We start from the raw sequence: 23,794 nt of genomic DNA, 5'->3' as shown, positions 1-23,794 counted from the left end.
GGATTTAGAAAGATGTCTACGTGAGTTTGCTCAGACTGCTGTGAATAGCATACTATAAACTGGGGTGATGCGAGTCTGAGCAAACTGAAAGCTGAGAACTCGGGCTTCTTGTTCCTTTTGGCTGCAAGAAGCTTGGCAGCCAGTCAGAATTTTACCCACTTGTAAGAGATTAGATGTATCTTCCTTGGTGACTCAGACCAGCCTAAGGGGAAAGACCTGATGATACCAACTTTGGGGATTCTCCAAGAAACAATGTCCCCAGAACACACTATAATGATGCTCAAAGTTGATAAGCCCTGCCCAGCTGCTCAGAGTTTCCAGTTGGCTCTTTAGTCCCCCACTCTAAATCACGATAGGACAAGGATGGAACAAGAAGCCTGAATTCTCAGCTTTCAGTTTGCTCAGACTCAAATTACCCCCCAGTTTATAGTATGCTGTTCACAGCAGTCTAAGCAAACTCACCTAGGTATCTTTCTAAATCCCTTTCTGCAGAAAAATTTGTATTTTCTCCTTTTCTCCCTGGTATTTTATTAGCATCACTAGTATTGCACATATCATACTATATGATGGTTTAAAATGTCTACGCCTTCAACTAAGCTAAAGCTCTTTAGAGTAGATGCATGGGCCCTAACCTGACTGGTGTCCTTCTAGGAAGAGAAAATTAGGACACAGACATGTACAAAGGGAAGACCATGTGAAGACACAAGGAGAAGAAGGTCATCTACAAGCCAAGGGCAGAGGCCTCTATAGAAAGTAACCCTACCAACCTCAGCCTCAGACTTCTAGCCTCCAGAACTACAAGAAAAGAAATTTCTGTTGTTTAAGCCACCCAGTCTGTGGTATTTTGTTATGGCAACCCTAGCAAACAATATACTAAGCCTAACTTTTCCAGTTTTTCTCCAGCCGGAAATCTGAATTCTTTCTTTTCAGCTTTTAGTAGCTATTGTGTGGACAACATGGTTGCATGTGCATATTAAAGTTGTTAGAAAACTAAATTTATGCCAGGTCAGAGACTTGTATAACAAAACCATGAATGGGGAGTCATCAGCTCATCACTTAGCAGCTGCAAAGGAGTAGTTCATGCTTAGCAGTTTGTGGCATTTCACAGCCGTCAAAGAAGTGAAAGGCCTCTGGATGTCTATGACTCTCATCAATAATTTTCTTTATGAGGTAAAGAAAGCTGATCATTTAAAAGACATAACAGATGTTTTAGGGGTTGGTGATGATGGTGGCATGTGAAGAAAAACACATACTCTCAACAATATAATAGCAAATAGAATCCAGCAATATATTAAAAAGGATAATATATTATGACCAAGTAGCATTTATACCATAGAAGCAAAATTGGTTTGGCATTCAAAAGTCAATCAACTACATTTGCACTGAGGTTATCATAGCTGAGAAGACACCGTCTCTGTGGCTTCAGCTCCTGGCTGCAGGCCGCTGATGGAGGTCCAGAAGGTCAGCTGCTCACAGACATCAACTGCGGCTCCAGCATTTTCCGCAGGCTGCAGCTTCTGGGTTCCAAGCTTTCCATTTCCCAGTCTGTAAACGGGTTAGCCCCGAACAGGAAGCAACTCCTTCTCCAGCCGGGAGGTGGCGGCCTGCGGTCGACGTTGCCTCAGGGGTCCTTGGGTTCAAGGTTCCGTTTGGGGGCGCTCTCGTCCGGCTTGTGGGCCGCCCTTCTCCACAGACGGAACCATCTGGCGGCGCCGCTGGTTTCCGCGGGGTTTGCAAACAGCCCGTACCGGGCCCTTCCCGTCTTCCGTACAGGTTCCTGCTGTTGGCTGAGCTCCGGAGGAAACGCTCCCGGTAAAGCGCTGGGGGAGGGAAGCGACGCCGGGGAGCTACGGTTTCCTCCGGAGGTCTCTGCCCCTCTGCCCCTATATTCCCAGAGCTCGAGTCTGATCCGGGCCTTGCCAGGCACCCTGGAAAGGCGGGGGTGACAGTACAGATGGAGACGCAACTGCAGAGCATTTTCGAAGAGGTGGTGGTGAGTGCAGCTGCCGGCCATCCAGGACTGCGGCTCGGGGACAGGGAGACGCGGGGGCAGCCGACCAAGGAAACTGGCATGGGCAACCTCCTCTCACGCCTCCCTTTTTATTCCCTTATTTTGACACCGAGGTTGTATGCGGGGAGGTTTAGTGATTCTCAAACTGCTGTCAAGTTCATTGTATCCTTTGAAATCGATACAGTAACAGGCCAGACAGGTATTGATAGTTTCAGAGCTGATTAAGGTGACTTGCCCTGTGTTACATTGTAATACTTGGCTAAGGGAGGTGCCTTTTTAAAATTAACATTGTTTACATTTTTTTACAGAAAACGGAAGTTATAGAAGAGGCTTTTCCTGGGTGAGTGTAAGCGTGGCAGACTTTTGTGTTTTTATGTGATTGTGTCTGTCAGATTTTACTTAGTTTCGTGTTGGAAGGTTATAAAATCCACTATTCTGATTGTGTGTAGTTACCTTTTTAAAACGAGTGACAAATAATGTAATTTTAATTTTTTTTAGCATGTTTATGGATACTCCTGAAGATGAGAAAACAAAACTAATTAGCTGTTTGGGGGCCTTCAGACAGTTTTGGGGCGGTCTTTCTCAGGTGAGCACTTCATTTTTAATACATTCAGCTGATGCTTTTTGGCCCCCCCTTTTTTTTTCTTTTAACATTTACTTTGATGTTGCTCTTAAGATCTTCCTGAGAAGGGAGAAATAAAACTGTCATCATTTTTTATTCTGGCTTCCATTTGTTTTAATTTGTATATTTCAGTGGAAAACCTATGTAGAGAAGTCAAGTTGATACTGCACAGTGTGAGATGTTTTAAAAAAAAACCTCCCCTATGTTAGATTAATTAAGATCATTTTCATCCTATTCGGATTTATTTGACACACTTGAAAACAGATATGTTAAGCTTTACTTGTCAAGGATACAAATTCTATTTTTTTGCTAAATAAAGGAATTGGCACAGCATTGATACAAAGATGCTACAATAGGAATACCAAGATTCTATAATAAGGATAGGAAAATATTATAGTAAAAATGAGGAAACAAACTGTAAAAGTAACAAAGAACAGCTACCAGAAAATGTATCCGTGAAAAAGACAAAATGTGGCATCCTCGAAGAGCTCACATTCCAGTAGTGCCTTACCTTCTCATGGTGCACTATAGGTTGGGAGATGAGAACTGTTTGCGTGTCAGCCACTGGTGATAAGATTTGCCACTCAGACATGGATCATATAATGCCAATACAGTCATGTTTTAACCTTTCATTTAATTATTTTCTAATAGGTAATACATTCATATGGTTCAAAATGCACAGGTATAAAAGGGTGGATCCGATAACTAGTCTCTTTCTCTTCTCTTACCTGTTCTTTTTTCTGTCTGTAGCCAATATCCTCAGGTTATGTTTTCTTCTAGAAGTATTTTATGCATATAGAAACACTTCTTCTAGAAGCATTTTATGCATATAGAAACACTTCTAGAAGTATTTTATGCAAATAGAAACACTTTTATAGCATGATCATATACCATGTGCACTATTCATTAATTAGCACTTTTTTTCTCCTAATAATAATCTAAAGGTAATTCCCTATCAGTCCAAGCATTACTTGTTCCTTCCTTTCTTACTTTTTTTTTAAAATAGCAGCATAATATTCCATTGTATGGCTGTACCTTCCTCCTTTTAGCCAATCTTCTACTGACTTCTAAGTTTCTTCTTACTTTTTCTAATCTAACCAATGCTGTGATGAATAATATTATGCATGAAAAATAGGATAAATTCCTAGAAATAGTATTGCTGAGTCAAAAGCCTTATCGGTTTGTAATTTTTATAGAAATTATTAAATTTTCCATAAGGGTTATACTAGTTTATACTTCTACCAGCATTGTTTGAGAGTATCTTTTTCTTTTTCTTTTTTTTTTTTTTTTTTGAGACAGAGTCTCACTCTGTCACCCAGGCTAGAGTGCAGTGGCATGATCTCAGCCCACTGCAAGCTCCGCCTCCCGGGTTCAGCCATTCTCCTGCCTCAGCCTCCCGAGTAGCTGGGACTGCAGGCATCTGCTACCATGCCCGGCTCATTTTTTGTATTTTTAGTAGAGACGGGGTTTCACCGTGTTAGCCAGGATGGTCTCGATCTCCCGACCTCATGATCCGCCCACCTCAGCCTCCCAAAGTGCTGGGATTACAGGTGTGAGCCGCCACGCCCAGCCGAGAGTATCTTTTTCTTATAACCTCACAATAGAGTGTTAAGCTTTTTGATCTTTGCCAGTCAAAAACATGAGAAATTTTATCTCAGTATAATTTTATTTTGCATTTCTCTCAGTGATGTTGAACATCTTTCCAAAATTTTTTTTAAAAATTAATTAAACACTTTATTAATTATGATGTGGCCCTCTAATGGAGAGACCAGGAAGAAAATAGGTATTTCCAAATCATTGTTATATGTGCCACAATAGAAGTATGTATGAGAACAGTGGTCGTGGAGAGAAGCAGAACATTATAGGCTCTTTTTGGAGATATCCTAGAAGACAAACTTTGATATGGGCACAACATTTTGACATCATATTTAAAGTTTTGCAAGTCTAGAAATGTGACATGTCATTGGATTCATAATGGGTTCTTGTTTGGGATCTTAGGGATTAGATTCACACCTAATTCTCCTAAGGCTGATACAAACTGATCCATAATGAATTTTACCCCCAGTGACAGTAATATTAAATATGCCATAAAAGGCACTGTTTACAGTGCCTTACAATGATCTGTGTTAAGAGTTTTCTATTGACCGTTAATATGTTAACTAATTAATTACTACTTTTGAAGTTCTCATGTAATAAAAATGGTAGCATTTTATCTATATAATTGCAAAATGTTAAGCTTAATGTGACAAATACTAAATCTGAATTTTTTAATTTTGCTTTTTTAAAAAATTATTTTCATCCGCAGATGCTCATAGTGAAGTATTTCATTCATGGTATTGGTATACTTCCAGTTGTAGTATTAGCTATTTGTTATAAAAATGTAACTTAAAACCCCAAGTAAAATCATTCTCTAATTTTCCAGGAGTCTCATGAACAGTGTATCCAGTGGATTGTTAAGTTTATTCATGGTCAGCATAGTCCTAAAAGAATTTCTTTTCTTTATGACTGCTTAGCAATGGCAGTTGAGACTGGTCTGCTTCCACCCAGGTATGTTTAATGGGTATGAGCAATCTGAAGAATTTTCTTTTCTATACGTGATTGGAAATTGGTTGAGGTTGTTGTTGTAAAAAGATAAAAGAATGAAGAAGAAAGTGAGGTTCATCAAGTAATCCTTTATATAATACCTCAGGTTTTAGTTTCTGGGAGTAATAGTCTGAATTATATAATGTTCGTGGGCTCAAAACCAGATGTTTCTGCCCAGGGGCTGAGATTAATCACTTTAATTAGTTTGTAACACTTTACTTTTGCTGCACAACCTCAACAACTCATGGCTTAAAACAGTAATACTCAGGTTTTAAAATTATTCATGGTTTTAGTGGTTGACTGGGCTTAGGAGGCACTTTTTCCTCAAGGTCGTAATGATTATGATCGATGTAGCTAGGGCTGGAGTATGGCAAAAGCTTCCCCACTCAGATATCTGGTGGTTGGTTCCTGGCTGTCATCTGGAACCTCAGCTGGGATTATTAGCCAGAACCTCCACAGGCCCTCGCCTTGTGGCCTATACTTTCTCACCTCATGGTGGAGCCTAACAGCAAGTGTTCAAAAGAGGGCTAGGCAGAAATTGTATCACCTTGTCTTGGAGGTCATACTGCATCCTTTTGGCCATAGTCTTAGGTCTGCCCAGATCTAAGGAGTGAGAACATAGACTTTCCCCCTACCTCTCCTTGGGAGAAATGTCAGTGTCACATTTCAGAAGAAAATGTGGGATCAAAAATCTTGTTGCCACCCTCTTGGAAAAATCCAGTGTACCACAAGGTAGATAGATGGTAAACATCTAACCGAAAGCTTTAGATAGACTTCTTTCTAGTAAAATATACCATAATGAATATTATTTCATTCTTACTGTGTTTTTGATCTTTCATACAAGTAAAAAATGTAAAATACTACACAGGTTTATAAGTGTGCTTAGTAATCACTTTTATGAAAGATACTTGTGAGGATAAATATAATACAGTCTGCAGACTATGGCTGTATTAGTCTGTCTCATGCTGCTAACAAAGATATACCCGAGACTGGGTAACTTATAAAGGAAAGAGGTTTAATTGACTCACAGTTTGGCATGGCTAGGGAGGCCTCAGGAAACTTAGAATAATGGCAAAAGGCACATCATCACAGGGTGGCAGGAGAGAGAATGAGTGCCCAGCGAAGGGAGAATCCCCATATAAAACCATTAGATCTTGTGAGAACTAACTCACTATCATGAGAACAGTATGGGGGAAACTGTCCCCCATGATTTAAATGGTTTTTCTCATGACACGTGGAGATTATGGGAACTACAATTCAAGATGAGATTTGTGTGAGTACACAGCCAGATCATATCGGTGGCTATTAGAGAACTTGGAAAATTCTGTCTTGTAACTGGAATGGCTGTTTGTTTTTTTATAGGCTGGTTTGTGAATCCCTGATAAACTCTGACACTCTTGAGTGGGAAAGAACACAGCTTTGGGCCTTAACATTTAAACTGGTTCGGAAAATAATTGGGGGAGTGGATTACAAGGTATATTTTTCTTATTATAAAAAGTGATTGCTTTCAGATATGATTGATTTTTCGGGGTGCATGTTTTACTTTCAGGTGAGAGAAATGATGTGGAAGCATTTACAAAATCTGTCTATTTCTTGTGGTATATTTCCTGAAGAGATTTAAAATTACTCAGTTGTTTCCCTGGCTCCTCTACTCCCCTCCCAACATTCTTATAAATACAGGTAGCTGATACATTTTTATGAAGAGTAGGGAAGTCACAAAGCAGAATCCGTGTTCCTTCATGCTGCAAGTATTAAGATCCCTTCAAATGAAAGCACAGAGCAGGGGTGTGTGGAACTGAGAAGGGATATAGGCATCACTGATGAAGGGAGCAAGACCTGCTTCACCTCCCTTGAACGTGGGTCTTACCTCAATTACCATCTTCAGCACTTTGGGCTCTTGACCAAAAACAACATACACTCTAATTTTGTCTCATAAAACGGCTTAGGGACTCCATGGCTACAAAAGCCATTCTGCACCTTCAGGAAACTTTTGTTATTGTCCTTTTCCCAGGAATTACCAGTGTCTGACCCTGTGCTTTATTTCTGCATTTTCTCTAATCTGAAATGATTTAACAGGTAATGACCTAACAGATAATTATTAGTTTAAATCATGATTTATCACACAGTTAACTCTAAGAAGCTTTTGCTAATTATTTTCTCTTTACCCAGACGTATGCAATTTTTGCCTTCTTATTTGTATGGTACTTCATAATTGTTCTTTTGTGTGTATGTTCTGTCTTTTACAAGCTTGGTTACATAGTTCATAGTCAATAAATGCATGTTGAATGAAATTTCTTCTTTATATATCAGATAATGTAACTGGTATTAGATATGTGGAAATGATTAACAGAATAGCCTTGGATATCCTTGAGAGATTAAGGTATGTGATGGATGACAAGGGAGAATAGGCCGGTCACAGTGGCTTACACCTATAATCCCAGCACAAAAGGGAGTGAGCAGAAACAGTCCTCTACCAAAAAGTTTGATAGTGTTACTCAAGTTTTCAGAGTGCTTTCAAGTCTTGTTACAATATATTTCTGTCTATATGTATAATTAAGGTTTTTGACCCTTGTAACAATGTAAACCCTTCTAATGTTATGAGGGCCAAAAAAGCTCGACAAACTGTATAATGACTTTCTTTGCTCATTGTATTGTAAGACAGTCTTTAGAATTCTGTTTTGGAACATGACTCTTCTCTTGGGTTAATGTTAGGGACTTAGATAGTAACTCTGATTCAGAAAATTTAAAGGTGTGACCTTGAAAGAATATATAACCCTGAAACCTTTGGATGTTTTAGCTAACACAGTAGACACTACTTAATTTTAACCCATGTCTTTTTTCTTATATCAGGGTGTTCGAGATCTCTTAAAAGTGATTTTGGAGAAGATTTTGACAATTCCTAATACAGTGAGCTCTGCTGTTGTACAGCAGCTTCTGGCAGCAAGAGAGGTAATTTAGACATGTCTGAAATTCGTGATCGTAACCTCAAAAAAGTCTAGCTTTGTTTAGGTCTGTGCGTTTAATACTTACGGTATTTTGTGAGATGCTCTATTTCTTCTACCAAAAAAAAATCACTTCTATTTTAAAAGATGCTAGTTCCCTTATATTTCAAAAGGACATTTTAAATTTTAATTCATGGTTTTAAATTATGAAAACAATGAAATAGAAATTAAAATAGCTTAAACATTACGAGACCTCAGCATATGGACCACTTAAAAGATCTTTGTACTTTGTAACTAGTATCGCAAGAATTGTTACGTTGGTCTGTTGCTCTCCTGTTTAAGTGTGCCAATATTTAAAGCATGTGCAAGGTTATTTACTAACCATGAACAATCCATTCCATTGTTTATTAATCTTTATTTTTAGATTTTTTTACATATAAATGTATTCTTTTATGCTACAGTTGAAACCCAATAAATCCATTAAATAATATCTCTATATTTTAATTGACAAGTAGCAGTTGTCTGTGTGTGTATATATATATTATATATACTTTTTTATAATGATAACACTTAAAATCTACTCTCTTAGCAATTTTGAAGTATACACTATATCATTATTAACCACAGTCACCATAATGTCCAGTAGGCCTCTTGAACTTATTCCTTTTGTCAAAGTGAAATTTTGTCCTTTGACCAACATCTCTCCAGAAAGTAACATCTCTACTTTTTAATATCTTTTTTGTTGTCATTGTCATTGTAGTGTTTAAAACGCTCACATGGGCCAGATGCAGTGGCACATGTCTATAATCCCAGTGCTTTGGGAGGCCGAGGCGGGAGGCTCATTTAAGCCCATTGTTAGAGACCAGCCAGGACATCCTGGGGAGACCCTGTCTTTACAAAAAATTAAAAAGTTAGCCGGGCCTGCTGGCATACACCTGTAGTCCCCAGCTACTCTGGAGGCTGAGGTGGGAACACCACTGGAGCCCCAAGAGGTCAAAGATGTAGTGAGCCATGATTACGCCACTGCACTCCAAGCCTGGGCAACAGAGCAAGACCCTGTCTCAAAAAAAAAAATAATAATGATAATCAATAAAATAAAGGGCTTATATGTGTGACTAGTCAAGAATGATGTGGCCTTTTTATTTTTCTTAGGTTATAGCATATATCTTGGAAAGAAATGCCTGCTTATTACCAGCCTATTTTGCAGTCACTGAGATCAGGAAACTGTATCCTGAAGGCAAACTTCCACACTGGGTAAATTTTATATTTCCTGAATTTTTAATATAAATTTTTGTCTGGGCTTGGTGGCTCACAGCACTTTTGGGAAGCAAAGGTGGGAAGATGATTTGAGGACAAGAGTTCAAGACCCAACCTGGGTAACATAACAAGACTCTGTCTCTACAAAACATTAAAAAACACACGCACACATATTAGTCAGGCATAGTAGCACGTGCCTATAGCCCCAGCTACTCAGGAGCTGAGGTGGGAGGATTACTTGAAACCAGGAGTTTGAGGCTGCAGTGAGCTGTGATCGCGCCACCGTACTCTAGATTCGGCAAAAGGACGAGACCCTGTCTCACACACAACAAAGGGTATTTTATAAAAAGCAGTTATATTAATGTTTTTTTTGTGTGCTTATTTTTTTAATGATGACTTTTATCCTCAGATAATATGTATATTTTTAATCATGATGTATTTCTTTCATTTCTTTGCATTTCCATTAAGACAATTTATATGCCGTGTGATAAAATATGATCAGCTTCATCAAATAGCTAAGGATATGGTGGTGTGACTTGGTTTAATTCAGGGACAGATGAACTGGTGATTTTTTAGAAGGAAGCAAAAGGGAGCTAACCTTTAAACAGTTATCATGTGCCAGGGCATTGTACTAAATCTTTACATATATTATCTCATTTTATGTAAATGTTCAGATATTTCAGGGGCAGTCCCAATTTTCCTTTTGTACGTATTTATTTGACTTCCCTCTTTCTTTCTCTCTTTAGTTACTTGGAAACCTAGTATCAGACTTTGTGGATACCTTCAGGCCCACAGCGAGGATAAACTCCATTTGTGGTAGGATTATAATTTTAAATATGCCAAATAGTACCTGATTTTTAGTAATCTAACTATGGAACAAAGCTGAGGGATGGTCTCTGAATGTGTGCCTTGGTGGCTTGTCATTTTGGTGACTCTCTAAGAGCTTAATATAATGCCTTTCACTTGTTTTCACTTACTCTGTGTGCCAAGTACAGGGAGGAAAAAGAAACTCTCTGGAATGGGTTTAAGCTTCATTTAAAACCATTCTAGAAGTGGGTTTCTTGGTGATTAGAGAGACATTTTAATACAGCTAGTAAAGCACCATGGAATTTCTAGGCAGCTGGAAGTCTCAACAGACCTATCCCTCTGTGGCTACAGAATGTGAAAGTGTCAGGCTCACTCAGCCCATTCTAATTCCCACTTTTGCTCTTCCTTTCGCATTTTCTCACGTTTTGTTAGAGTTTCTGAACTTTCTTTTAAAAATAACCATGTGATTTGGCAATTTTTGCAGTGCCCACATATCCTCTTTAATTATTTCTAGAAATCGTGGTGACCTCAGAACTGTGGAAATATAGATCATTGTTTATTAAGTGATCAAATATTGAGTACTTCCTATAAGCCAGGTGCTATTCTAGATACTGAAAATACAAATATAATCTAAATAGACACTAGACAGATAATTATCAGGTTTCTAGCTTTTGTAACTGAGTGGACATTGATATCATGTAGTGAATTATGGAAGCAAAGTAGGTTGGAGAAGGATGATGAATTTGAGACATGTTAAGCTTGAGGTGCTTGTAGGACATCCAAGTGACGATATTTGTTAGGCAGTTAGATGTATGAGCTGATAGTCATATGTGACATCTAAGGCCCTAGGAATATCATGCATAAAGTTTAATCATGTTGACACTGGACTAGTGGTCTTAAACTTTTTCCTGTAAAGGGCCATGTAGTAAATATTTTAAGCTTCGTAGGCTACAGAATCTGTTGCAGCTACTCAGCTCTGCCATTGGACTGCAAAAGCAGTTGTGTTCCAATAAAACTTTACAAAAACACGTGCCACGCTGGATTTGGCCCATGGATTATAGTTGGCTGATCCCTGCCCTACACATTTAGACAAAATGCAATATTTTCAACTTTGGAAAGCCTGTGCAAATTGATCTTCAACTATCTGAACTAAAAATAAAATTCCCAAACTTCAGTCTCATTGAAACATTTTTATAAGCCATTTTTAAACCAAACCAATGCCTATTTCAGCATATATGTTCATTAAATATTTGTGAAGTGAATGAAGTACTGCTGTGTTCACATTTACTTAAAAGTATTCTTGTAATACATACAGGTCGCTGTAGTCTTCTGCCAGTTGTAAATAACTCCGGTGCCATTTGTAATTCATGGAAACTGGATCCTGCTACTCTTCGTTTTCCTTTGAAAGGCCTTTTGCCATATGATAAGGTATGTTGCTAAACATAATGCCACTTTTAGTCCATCTGACAGTCTTCAACCTAGATTATAAGATATGTGATGCTAAATTGTTGCTTCATAATCTGAAAAAGTAAATATTTAAGGAAAGATAGTTTATAGTTTATCATGTTATTCTATTATCTAAATATAGCCTGTGGTTTATGCTATTGTGGGTGTTTATGCTCCGGTGGTCCACCTCTGGCAAAGTATTTGGAGGTGGGAAACTGAAATTTTAAATGGAAAACTGAAATTTTAAATTGATTCCTTGATTAAGTCCCCACATTTTAAAAGTAGTAGAGCTTTTTAAATGTGAACTCAGTCTAATTCCAGAATCTACACTCTTAACACCTGTGCTATCAAGTTATTTGTCCTTCCAAATTTGGAAATAGTGTTTTTGTTTACAGTTGTAAAACAGTATTTAGAAACTGTCTCCATTCTTCCTAGATTACATTTCTGAGCAGAAAATTACTTCCTTACAATGATATTTAAGACTAATGTGACTATATCTGAAGTCGCATTTCTAAGTTTAACCCTAAAGGGAAGGGGGTATGCTTTTTCAAATCACTGAAATTTTGATATACCCTTTAAGGGGCACCAGTCCTTCTAAACTGTTGCATTAGTGAGCAGTCTTGCTGACTGGACTGATAATTTTTTGGGCCTAGTTGCTCTTTTTACAACTGTATCTACATTGTCAACTCTTGCTATAAGAACGTCTTCGTAAAACAGTCACTTTGGTTATTCTGTTTTTAAATGCCTCAGGAATTCTTTAAAATTAGCACATTGAAGTGAATGCTTATGTACTCAGACCCCTTTCCCAGACATTTTACTGTTAAAATGAAGAAAGGAACAGTAAACAAAGACATTCTGGTAGATAGGGTGAATAGAGAGGGATTACAGGCTGATAGGAATGAATTTAAAAGAAAAAAAAAGGAAATTTAATGCTGTAACTGTTTCTAAGGTTTTTACATCATAGTTACAATAGCATAGTCTTTTAAAGATTATCTTAAAAATCGGTATATAGTGTTTTTTTTTCCTATCTATCCGTCCATCCACCTAAGGGGACATTTCAAAAAATCCAGCTAACATTATGCAAATAGTACTTGAGGTTGATAAGAAGAAAAACTTTCATTGACTCTATCAAAATGCTATGTCCCCAGCGACATAGGTAGAAATGAAAACGATGTGCTCTAGAAAGTCGTTAGATGACTCAGAAGCCATCTAGCATCATGGAAGAGTTAGAATAAACTAGAATGAAATCCTTCTAAATTAATATATTTAATAAATATAAATTAATATTTTAAATTAATATATTTTAAGTATGGGCAGGCAAAATTAACGAATATAAATAGGCTTATCACTGTTCCATCTACTTCTCAAAAAGTTGATATGCTTTAAGCTAAAGAGCTGTTTTTTGAATCTTATTAGGAAAATAGGGAGTTGATTGGTCTATATTCAAGAGATTGAATAAACATTCAGCCTGTCATTTGGAAAACTCTGAAAAAGATTTTGTTTTTAATGTCACTTTCTAGCATTATTTTTTGTTTGATTGTTTATTTCTTAAGTCAGGCTTTCACTCTGTCACCCAGGCTGGAGTGTAGTGGCACAATCACAGCTCACCACACCCTCAACCTTTGGGGCTCAGGTGACCCTCCCCACCTCAGCCTCCTGAGTAGCTGAGACTACAGGCATATGCCACCATGCCCGGCTAGTTTTTTGTATTTTTTGTAGAGATGGGGTTTTGCCATATTACCCAGGCTGGCCTCAAACTCATGGGATCAAGAGATCTTCCCATCTCAGCCTCCCAAAGTGCTGGGAATACAGGCATGAGCCACTGTGTCTGGCCTAGTACTATTTATTATAAACTGAATTTGGCTATCAGAAATTATATACTTACATGCCTAGAAAGACTTCTAGAAAATTGACTTAAAGTTTTAACAGAAAGGCAGCAAAGATATTATTAATGATGCTTCTTTATGTCTAGAAAACATGATCACCTAGGACAAAATCTATATAAATTGACATTAGTGAGATGCTAAAATTTAAAAAGTTTAAACCTTCTGCGTTTTCAGGGAAAGGACAGTAGAAAGTGCACTGGGGAAGGGGGAATTGGAAGGTCTGGTTCTAGTGTTATCTTTATTGTTACCCTCTGTATGACCTTGGGGCAAGCCACTTCATCTCAGGTGTCAAATGAGGCAAATGAGGGGTGGGAACAGATGAACTGTAAGCACTAAAATCCTATGATTTTTTTCCCACTAGATACTGCCTACTCTGTGAAGGTAACAAGTGCCTTTAGAAGATTTTTAAATCTCATTTCTAATAATTTGGATTAATGTTGACATTGATCTTGAAGCAATGATTTTCTTATTTTCTTTAAAGGATCTGTTTGAACCACAGACTGCTTTGTTGAGATATGTATTGGAGCAGCCTTATTCCAGGGATATGGTCTGCAATATGCTAGGTTTAAATAAGCAGGTACTGTACTATGCTGGAAACCTAGTAAATTCTGCCTAGAATCTGCCCTATTCTTTTCTCTTTTCTTTGCTATAGCTAACTGAGCAAAACAGTTAAGAACTATTTAGTGACTTTTAAAAATATACATGGTTTTTTAAACAATGTATTATTCCTATCATTTATATACTGCTTTAAGAATATTTAAATTTAAAAAGAAAAATTTTTAAAGTTGGTTTATTTTGCATTGCTTTTTTTTCTATAAGGCCAGTTTCAAGTATACCTTTTGCCAGAGAAACCTACACATGACTCAACCATAATTTTTGACTTTTTTTTGTTGTTTGGGTGTCTATTTTTATATAACCCTTGGTATCTTCAGTGTGGCCTTCTTGCTGATTTTTTTTTTTTTTTTTTTTTTTTGGTGTGTGTTTGCTTGTTTTTGGTGGTTTAACATGTGGGAGGGTTTGTGCTGACTCTGGGTTCCTTGAGGCTGGCCTCATAGTCACTGTTTTGTCTTTTCTTTTTTTCTTCCTTTATTTTTGTTCTGTCCTGTCTTGTCCTGCCCATCCTCCAATGCTCTAGACCTTGAACATTGCTCAGGTATGTTCACAACCTTACTGTTGTATTGTGACTAACGATACGCTGGCCGCTTTGTAGCCACTGATTCCATTTAGAGAATACGTGTATGGTCGGGGCTTGAAATTGGCAGGACCATGCTGAGACCAAGGCCACTAAAAAACGATTTCTTCTTGGGATATGAGAGTTATTTTTGGTGGATTGTTTTTGTTTTTGTTTTTTTGGTGTTTGTTTTTTTAATATTCTTTTTTCTTTTTTTTTTCTTTTTTTTTTTCTTTTTTTTTTTTTTTTTGGTAACAAAGAGACAACACCTGGCACTCAATGAAGCCTGTCACTTTTTGATGGTTTATTTTTCCTTCCCACTCCATTTACTTTTTCCTACTTTAGGGCTAAAGCTAGCCTGGTGGAATTTTCAGAGATGGAAAGATTTTTGGTGGCCTTTATCTTTCCAGACTACTAAAACAAATAAAGAAAAATAACAACAACAAAAATACTTATGTTGCTTTGCCTTAAAACAAAAACAAATTAAAAACAACACAAAAAAGAGAAAAAAGGCACTTTAATAGAGATATGCTGCTTTTAAAAGTTGGAGTGGTAAACTTGATACAGGAAAGGCTTTTTTGGAAACATGGGGATTGACTAAGAAATGTCAGACTCTTAGGTGACCCCACACCTGCTTGACAAACACCCTTCTTTGTCAGTCTTTGCCAGAAGTGCCTTCCTCCTAGAGTGAGCTCCTCTCAACTGGAGCTCACCTGTGGTGGGAGAAAAACACTATGGCCAAACTTTATAAATCAAACTCTTAACAGTCCCAAGTCTGTTCCAGGACTTTTCACCTTTGATATTTTAAACAAAATAGTGGTTCCAATGATTTTTGTTAAAAATTTTTGAGCCCAACATATTAAAATAGACCAGCTTTTTGATTTTAAAAAGACGTTCTTGTCTAGGTTATATAAAATAGCGTTACTGTTTGCAATACTATAGTGAAGGTTGTGCCAGTGCTTCCATTTATAAAGCCCTATTTTTAAGGACATATAGCTTGGCCATAAAACTTGCTCAGTGTTGAAACTTTGCATGCCAAACCTCACCCTAGTAGCAGTATCTCTTTTTATTATTTTAAGTTTTTTCTTCTGAAAAATTTGCCAAGTTTCCTTGTTTGGACAAGCTTTTGTACATGTGAAACTGAAACTGCTTCACACTAGAGTATCTGACAGTTACCTCATATAATCTGTCAATTTAACATCTTAAATACCAAGTCATTAATTCTGATCAACTTTCATTGAATTAGAGGTAAGTATTCAGTTAACTTTGAAAGAATGCTTCATGCTATGTTTTAAAACTAATTTTTACAGTGAACCTTAAGTCATACTGGACTCAATTTTTTTACAGTTTGGTGGATAAATGTACCCATGGTCATGTGAGCTGCAAATACCTTCCCCCAGATATCCTTAGCTATCCTAAGCTTTTTTCTCTTGGGGGTGGGCAGCTCTTCTCAAACTAGAAATTGACAAAACTATTGAGAGTATTTCTGATCTGATCATTTCGATAACAAGTTTCAACCTAAAAAAAGTTTATGACTAAGACATAAATCCATAAAAAATAAAGTTTATAATGGAAATGCTGACAGAACATTATTAGTATTGGTACCACTGTAGTGTAAACATTGTCAAAAATTCACAATTTGTCAGTAATCGTTTTCATAGAAAACTCTTTAGTTAGGGGATGTGTAAATAGAAGATAATATGCTCAGTTGACTTGATATTTTTACCTACTGGAAAGTAGACTAGAAAACGAGAACACACAGTATAAGAAGCATATGATTAAAGATAACCAAGTCATCTTATCACATCTTTTATCATTACAGAACTACATCCTACACTATACTTTCTTGTCCTTTCTCTAGCAATGTGATAATTTACTCACAGCTTTTGAAACCTTAAGAGCTGTTCATATTACATTTTCCAGTAGGAATTGGGTTATATTTTATGCCAATATTGGTTACATTCAGCAAGTCATAAATAGCCCAGTTTCATGACCTGCAAGGTGGAGCGTTAGACTTCAACTTACAGTGGAAAAATCTTGTTTTTTATGTGCTTACACGAGAGTTTGTATTCTTTCTGCCGAGTAAAAGCACTACAAAACAGATACACTCCTCAAGCTCTTACATGGTGGTGTGTGAACCTGGCTACTATGAGACAGTGAAGTATTCATCATTCATTTGATCTTATGTTAATCAGTAAGTTTCTCTTTGAAATTATTCTGATTATGGGTAACTTTCTTGGTTAAAGCAGAGAATATGATTTTGAAAGAGAAAATGACATTGAAAAGAATTTTTCTTCCCAACTTCTCCTGAATAGATATTATTTTAAAATTGATTTACATCACTGAAATAATTTAAAATTAAGCTCACCTAAGTACAATATGTTAACATTCTGCTGCAAAAGCATTATGAGAACTGTACATGAAAAGCATCAAGTACCACTCAATATATGATATGAGATGCTAAGACTGAAAAGCGCTATCATTTGCCATTTGAAATAGTGCTGGGAAGGAATCGGGCATAGGTCGAGGGTTAATATTAATGTTTCTATTAATGTCTTTTGCCTGATTTTTAGCTTTTATCAAAGCTGAATATATTAAATGAAGTTTCAGTATAGTTTGGGCTACTAGGTAGAAATAGAATTGTTAAAATATTGAATGTAAATATTCTTAAAACAGGTTTTAACTAAATAGGCATATAGTTATGATGTACACTAACAAATTTAACTGTATATGTCAGTATTTTGAAGACTTAAATTCACCAAAGCTTTCACAAAACAAGATGTGAACAGTCATAGGGATAGCATCCATTGGCTTATGAAATAATCTTAGCCTAGTGATTGACAGTTAACTTTTATTCATAGATTCTGAAACTGCTTTACAAATGTTTGTTCCACTTTGTAAAACCATCTGCTATGTAGTAGAGTCTTAATTTTAATGTATCTGTCTTTAAGTAATTGAAAACTAAAGCAGTTTATTATTCTGAAGTAGCAACACAGATCATTTTGTATCTCAGACTTTTCTTTTTTTTTGATATTACCAAAATTTGCAGATAAAGCAACATATTTAAGCTGTCTTTAAACTTGATTTGAGAAATAGCCTTGGTTTTAACCAAAAACACCTGGGAAATTTGTAGTTAATCCTGATAGCTCTTCTGCTACCATCAGGTACTGGAGCATTAGGTACGGTAGATATTCCTGGCTGACTTAATTTTTGACAGGAAAGTTAAGGGTAATCTTGAGTCATGGCATATACTGAAAGACCATCAGCTTTAACTGTAAATTTCCTAGTTGTTCTTGCTTTGTCAAAATCGTAATATTTTTGCTTTCCTTTTAAAATCATTAACTGTATGACAAGCACTACATGCCTAAAAATATGTAGGTGAAAATACAGTTTTTTTCTTAAATAGCTAATGGTAAAAAAGGAAACTCCAAAGTGACTCAGGTGCTAAAAACCAGTTTTATTTAGTTTGCTCTTTTTTCCTAAAGCAGACTGATGGAAGACCATTATGGATGGAGAAATAGATGACAAATTGGTCAGTTTCCAAACTGGAAGCAAATTCCCATCACTAGTGAAAAATTCCTACTGGAAATCCTGGCTTTACTTCTTTTCACAATTTTTTCTGACTCTGTATACTTTGAATGATCTCACTCTAAATTTGTGTTGTCTGACACATTTCTTAGGTTGTTGGTGGTTGGCAGAACTAGTGAATTTCAAGCCCTGTACACAGTAGTTTTGCATGCTGATTTAAGAAATAGTCTGTAGTGTTGTCTGTGGCACTTTGCTCTGCTTCATAATGATAATTACATTTGGAGGAAAAGTACCGTAGTCTCAACTGGTGGTGTTAATATTGCTATTTGTAAACCTGTAATGTGATTGAACTGTGGTCATGGCATTGTGTTTTTGGAAAAAATATGAAACAACCATTGATGCTTATCATTTGGATAGATGTTTGTTTTATTTGCATGCTTTAAGAAACTGCAGCTATATTGGAGCTTTACAAGTTTGGAGCTGGCAAAGAGCATGCAAAAGAGGGGATGCTATTCATTATGTCTTGTTTATTTCCAAATTTGTCCCCATTTTGCATTTTTTTCCCTAAATTTGAAAAAATCATATCCCTTTTTCATGGCAAAAGACTGATAATCACGTCTAAAGTTTAGGGGGAAAGATCTGTATTAGTAATTGTATTCACTAGAAGGGCTTCCAACTGCCTGCTACTAAGTCATATAACATATTTATAAAGGGAATATGAAAATGGCTTAAACATGGCTTAACATATTTCTTTTGGTAAAAGTATGTTTTTTAAATCACTTTTAAAAGCACAGATCTTTTTGCCTCTAGAAAGGGAAGTTGCATTCTCATTTTTAGTGTTTAAACTCAATTCTTTTTCTTGTTTTAGATTTTAAAGTGGTCTAATTTAAAATTAAAGCTGCATTATGTTTGGCTTCCAAGAAGGAAGAGCAGAGAGATCAATTTTTTTTCCCCTTGTGGAAGAAGTTTCCATTTCAGTATCAGGACCAATACCACACATTGAAAACAGATGTTGAATAATCTGGTAGCTATTTAGATATACCTCTGTATATAAAGTTAGTGTAAACTTATAGGGGTTACTTTAAAATAAAGAGATTCACATAACTGCTTTATTTGTTCTGTCACAATGTTTGATCCCTGTAAATCCAGGGTTTTCATCTTTTGACTTAGATTGCAAAATTAATACTGCTATCCCTGTTTCATATGCCCTTTAAAATGTTATCTTATTCCAAAGGATAAATAACAAAATTTTCTACTCTGCATTGCCCTTTGTCAAATTGAAACGATGATGTCCATAGTGGAAGTCAAAAGTTAATGGGAGTCTGTTTTTTAGGAAACCTGAAAAAATTTTTTCATGAATCTTATCCTGTATAATAATATAACATGATGCAGCTTTAATAGACTAAATCTAACCTTGACTTGTTAAGTTCAACTTCATTCCATGCTTCTCAGCCTCTTGTTACAATTAATGCCCATTAACTGGTAACTTCTGAAACTAACCGAGAGGCTTTTGGAATACTGTATTTAATCTCTGCCCTACAGCACAAGCAGCGCTGCCCTGTGCTGGAGGACCAGTTGGTGGATCTGGTTGTTTATGCCATGGAGCGATCTGAGACCGAGGAGAAGTTTGACGATGGGGGAACAAGCCAACTCCTGTGGCAGCATCTCTCAAGTCAGCTCATTTTCTTTGTGCTTTTCCAGTTTGCAAGTTTTCCACATATGGTGCTTTCTCTTCATCAGAAGGTATGTACTAAATCTTTTGGTCGGAGTGACTTCACCTGTTGATTACTGTATTTTAGACTGCTATGGGCATTCCCTAGTGATTTTAGAACTGGCAGAAGTTCTGAGCCCTAATTTCTGTCCTGTTCAGTGCTTTTATAGTTTCTTAACTTTTTACTTTCTTGTCACTGTAAAAACAGGATTCAGTCATTCATTCTATGTATTCTCAGTGCAGGCACCAGCGGATACAAGATGAAAAGGCACTGTAATATCCTCAAGGAGCACCTCACTAGAGAAGGATATATTTTATATATGTATATATAATATGTACATATGTACATACACACACACACACACACACACACTCAACATGATTATATCTTAATAGTTGTTATAATGAAAGCACATTTCCCTGCAATACAAATAAAACGTAATAGTCCCTAAGGTGTCAGTGAGCCAAGATCACACCACTGCACTCCAGCCTCAGTGACAGAGCGAGACTCCGTGTCAAAAAAAATAAAAAAGGAATAGTCTCTATCAGAGATATCAGGGATGGCTCTATCAAAGAGATCTTTAAGCTAACACTTGAAGGACAAATAGCAACTTGCTGAGAGAAAAAGAAAAGTGTTGCCTAGCAATAAGACCATCATTTAGAAAGGGATAGAGATGTGTGAGAACTGGAAATAAAAATATAAAGGGGAAATCATTGATGAGATAAGGAAGGCAGGAAAGCAAGGGCAGACAGGGAGAACTTTAAATGGCCATGTGCCTGTTCTAAGGAGTTTAGATTTTGTTTTGGAGGCAATGCAGAGGAGAATGGCATCATCATATGCAAGTTGGAAAAATGCTAATGTCCACATAGAGAAAGAAGGTGGTATAGCGATGGACAGGTACAAAGCCAGAGGCAAGGAAATTAGTGAGAGATACTACAGTGGACTAGGTGAAAGATGCTGAAGGCCTAAACCAGGACAGAAAGGAGGAGCCAGAGATCAGGTACACTGAAGTGGAATAGGACTAGGTGACTGACAGCGAATACAGAGAGCAGCGGGAGTCTAGGCTTGCTGAGTGGTTCCTACTCTGGGAATGAATAGAAGGGAGGACGATGAATCCAAAAAAGGAAGACAAGTGGAAGACTTAAGTTTGTGGGAAAAGATGTTTTTTGTCAAAAATTTTAGACATATTGAATGGGAATAAGATAAATGTTGTTTTACATAACATCTCCACAGCATGAATTATCTTGGGGAAAATTTTTCATAAATATTGTTAAAATCCTTTCAACCACCTTTTCCCAGAAACCACCATTAGTTTCTGTTATAATGTACAGAAAACCAGCCGGGTGGGGTGGCTCACTCCTGTAATCCCAGCACTTTGGGAGGCCAAGGCCAGTGGATCGCTTGAGTTCAAGAGTTTGAGACAAGCCTGGGCAACATGGCAAGACCCCATCTTTATCCTTATTCTAAAAAGATATAAATAAATAAGTAAATAAGAAACAAAGTGTACAGAAAACCAGGAAGTTTTATGATAACCAGTCCATGATAATTTCAAATTGAAAAAAAAAATCCTTTTGGTATGATAGAGTATTCCCCAGGTTTTGATGAGATTTTTAAAATAAGAATTATCCCATATTAAACTTGATTCTCATGCAACATGATCAACTTGACTATGTTCTAAAACATTGCATTTTTTATATGCATAGTGGTTTTGGGCAGCAGGAAATAAGCATATATATATAATATTAAAATAATTTAGCAGGTTTTGCATGGTGTGTCTTGAATTGAGACTAAGTGATTACTAAGTGCCAAAGTTAGATGCTGACTTTCTGAGAGCAGGAACCAGGGTTTCTCCTTAAAAACAAAAACAAAAAAACAACAAAAAACTTCCTGTATTCATCTCTTTAAGTAGCAGTGTATACATGTGTATTTAAACATCTTTTATAGTTAGCAGGGCGAGGACTGATTAAAGGCAGAGATCATCTTATGTGGGTTCTCCTGCAATTCATTTCTGGAAGTATTCAGAAAAATGCACTAGCTGATTTTCTCCCTGTGATGAAGCTCTTCGACTTGCTATACCCAGAAAAAGAAGTAAGCTTTACTGAGTAACTATTCATAACAACACGATGAGTAAATTATGTCTAATTTATGTTTAAGGATTTTAGTGTGATTTTGTGTATTTCTAAAGTTTATGCTAAATCACAATTGAATATTAAGTGTAGCAAGCTCTTTCTCTACGTTCTAGGTTGGTCTACAGTTTTAGAAATCACTAAAGCTGTTTTAATCTATATACATCATTGAATGGCCAGATAACAGTCTCTATTAATAGCTATTTTTTCTTTGACAGTTGAGCCTCAGTATGTCCCCTGGGCATTTTATCATATAAGATATTTGAGTAAAATGTGATGTATTTTCATGATTGCCATTTTCTAGAAGAACTTTATCATGAATTGTTGTTGTTGAGACGGAGTTTCACTTGTCACCCAGGCTGGAGTGCAATGGCATGATCTCAGCTCACTGCAACCTCCACCTCCTGGGTTCAAGCAATTCTCCTGCCTCAGCCTCCCGAGTAGCTGAGATTACAGGCGCATGCCAACATGCCCGACTAATTTTTGTAATTTTGGTAGAGACAGGGTTTCGCCGTGTTGGCCAGGCTGGTCTTGAACTCCTGACCTTAGGTGATCCGCCCAGAAAATTTTAAGATGAAACGAGTATTTCTTGATGATGGGTATAACATGGTGGGGTTACTGTAACCCCACCATGCACTAGCTGTAACCCCACCATGTTATATCCATCATCAAGAAATACTCGTTTCATCTTTCCTCCTTATTTTTTTTGTTAATGTTCGACAATTTTCAAGCAAATCCCAGACACCCATATCATTTTATCCATTAATAGTCAATATGTTTAATGATAATTATTTAGGTTGCGTATTTCTTAGATTTTTGTATGTTCTTAAAAATTATTATGAGACTTTTAGAAAGTCTTATTTTTAGTTACATTTATCACTTTAGTAAGATTTCATGATGATGTGTTTTAATTTTTAAAAAATAAAAATTAAAAATTTATTTTTATTTGAGAATGCTCTGTGATAGTAGGAAAAGCTTGACAAAGCATCTGTGAATTTGTGTTACTAAAAGCAAGTAAAAACATGTACCAAATAAAGCATCTTGTAATAATTTCAAAATTTTATGGCTGTTAGACCTTCTGATTTGCATTATTGAGTTATCGGGGCTAAAGTAAGACATGATATGCTAAAAAGAGTTATATTAGAAATTGATTACTAAAATACACATAATTATTTAATTCTTCTCTTTCTTCTATTGAGTTATTTTTCAAATTGTTATTTTTCAGTATATCCCAGTTCCTGATATTAACAAACCCCAGTCAACCCATGCCTTTGCAATGACTTGTATTTGGATTCATCTCAATAGAAAAGCTCAAAATGACAACTCCAAGCTACAGATTCCAATACCTCATTCCCTGAGACTTCACCATGAGTAAGTTATTTGTTGCTTGATACTTAATTTTCTTGTTTAATTAATAGCGGATTGTAGACTAATATTGGTCTTGGTGTTTGTGTGAAATTTGGAAATCTCCCCATACCCACTATAGGTAAGGGCAAATACTTGATGTATATGTCATAGCAAGAGAATCTGACCAGTACCTATATCAGGAAACAGCTACAAGATTAGTCTCGCTTATATGTATAGATTTTTTGTTTTTTAATTTTCAAGGCTGATCTTCAGTTGTATATGTTATACTTTAAAGTTATTAATATAATGAAAGCATATCAATTTTTATAAATGTAAAAATGTTTCAGAATTTCTCA

General features: G+C 36.4%; 1 protein-coding gene across 8 annotated transcripts in view; it reads left to right on the top strand.

The window, feature by feature from the left end:
* Window positions 1–1,693: 1,693 nt before the first annotated feature.
* Window positions 1,694–23,794, top strand: part of MED23 (mediator complex subunit 23) — a 42,538-nt gene continuing 20,437 nt past the window's right edge. For 3 of the 8 annotated variants that reach the window (XM_055264240.2, XM_055264232.2, XM_055264220.2), the window contains exons 1-13: window positions 1,750–1,993; window positions 2,320–2,351; window positions 2,510–2,597; window positions 5,056–5,180; window positions 6,579–6,690; window positions 8,067–8,165; window positions 9,311–9,412; window positions 10,162–10,231; window positions 11,538–11,650; window positions 14,036–14,131; window positions 19,796–19,996; window positions 21,910–22,053; window positions 23,317–23,462. In XM_055264240.2, coding sequence (XP_055120215.1) covers window positions 1,955–1,993; window positions 2,320–2,351; window positions 2,510–2,597; window positions 5,056–5,180; window positions 6,579–6,690; window positions 8,067–8,165; window positions 9,311–9,412; window positions 10,162–10,231; window positions 11,538–11,650; window positions 14,036–14,131; window positions 19,796–19,996; window positions 21,910–22,053; window positions 23,317–23,462 — 1,367 coding nt within the window. In that variant the 5' untranslated portion in view covers window positions 1,750–1,954. Of the gene's footprint in view, window positions 1,994–2,319; window positions 2,352–2,509; window positions 2,598–5,055; window positions 5,181–6,578; window positions 6,691–8,066; window positions 8,166–9,310; window positions 9,413–10,161; window positions 10,232–11,537; window positions 11,651–14,035; window positions 14,132–14,689; window positions 14,708–19,795; window positions 19,997–21,909; window positions 22,054–23,316; window positions 23,463–23,794 lie in introns of all 8 variants that reach the window. The other 5 variants (XM_055264212.2, XM_055264227.2, XM_063622287.1 and 2 more) reach the window with 5 other exon arrangements.

This window comes from Symphalangus syndactylus, chromosome 2 (genome assembly GCF_028878055.3).
Source record: "Symphalangus syndactylus isolate Jambi chromosome 2, NHGRI_mSymSyn1-v2.1_pri, whole genome shotgun sequence".
In the NCBI taxonomy this organism is placed as follows: domain Eukaryota; kingdom Metazoa; phylum Chordata; class Mammalia; order Primates; family Hylobatidae; genus Symphalangus; species Symphalangus syndactylus.
This window is presented reverse-complemented; position numbering and strand designations above follow the sequence as displayed.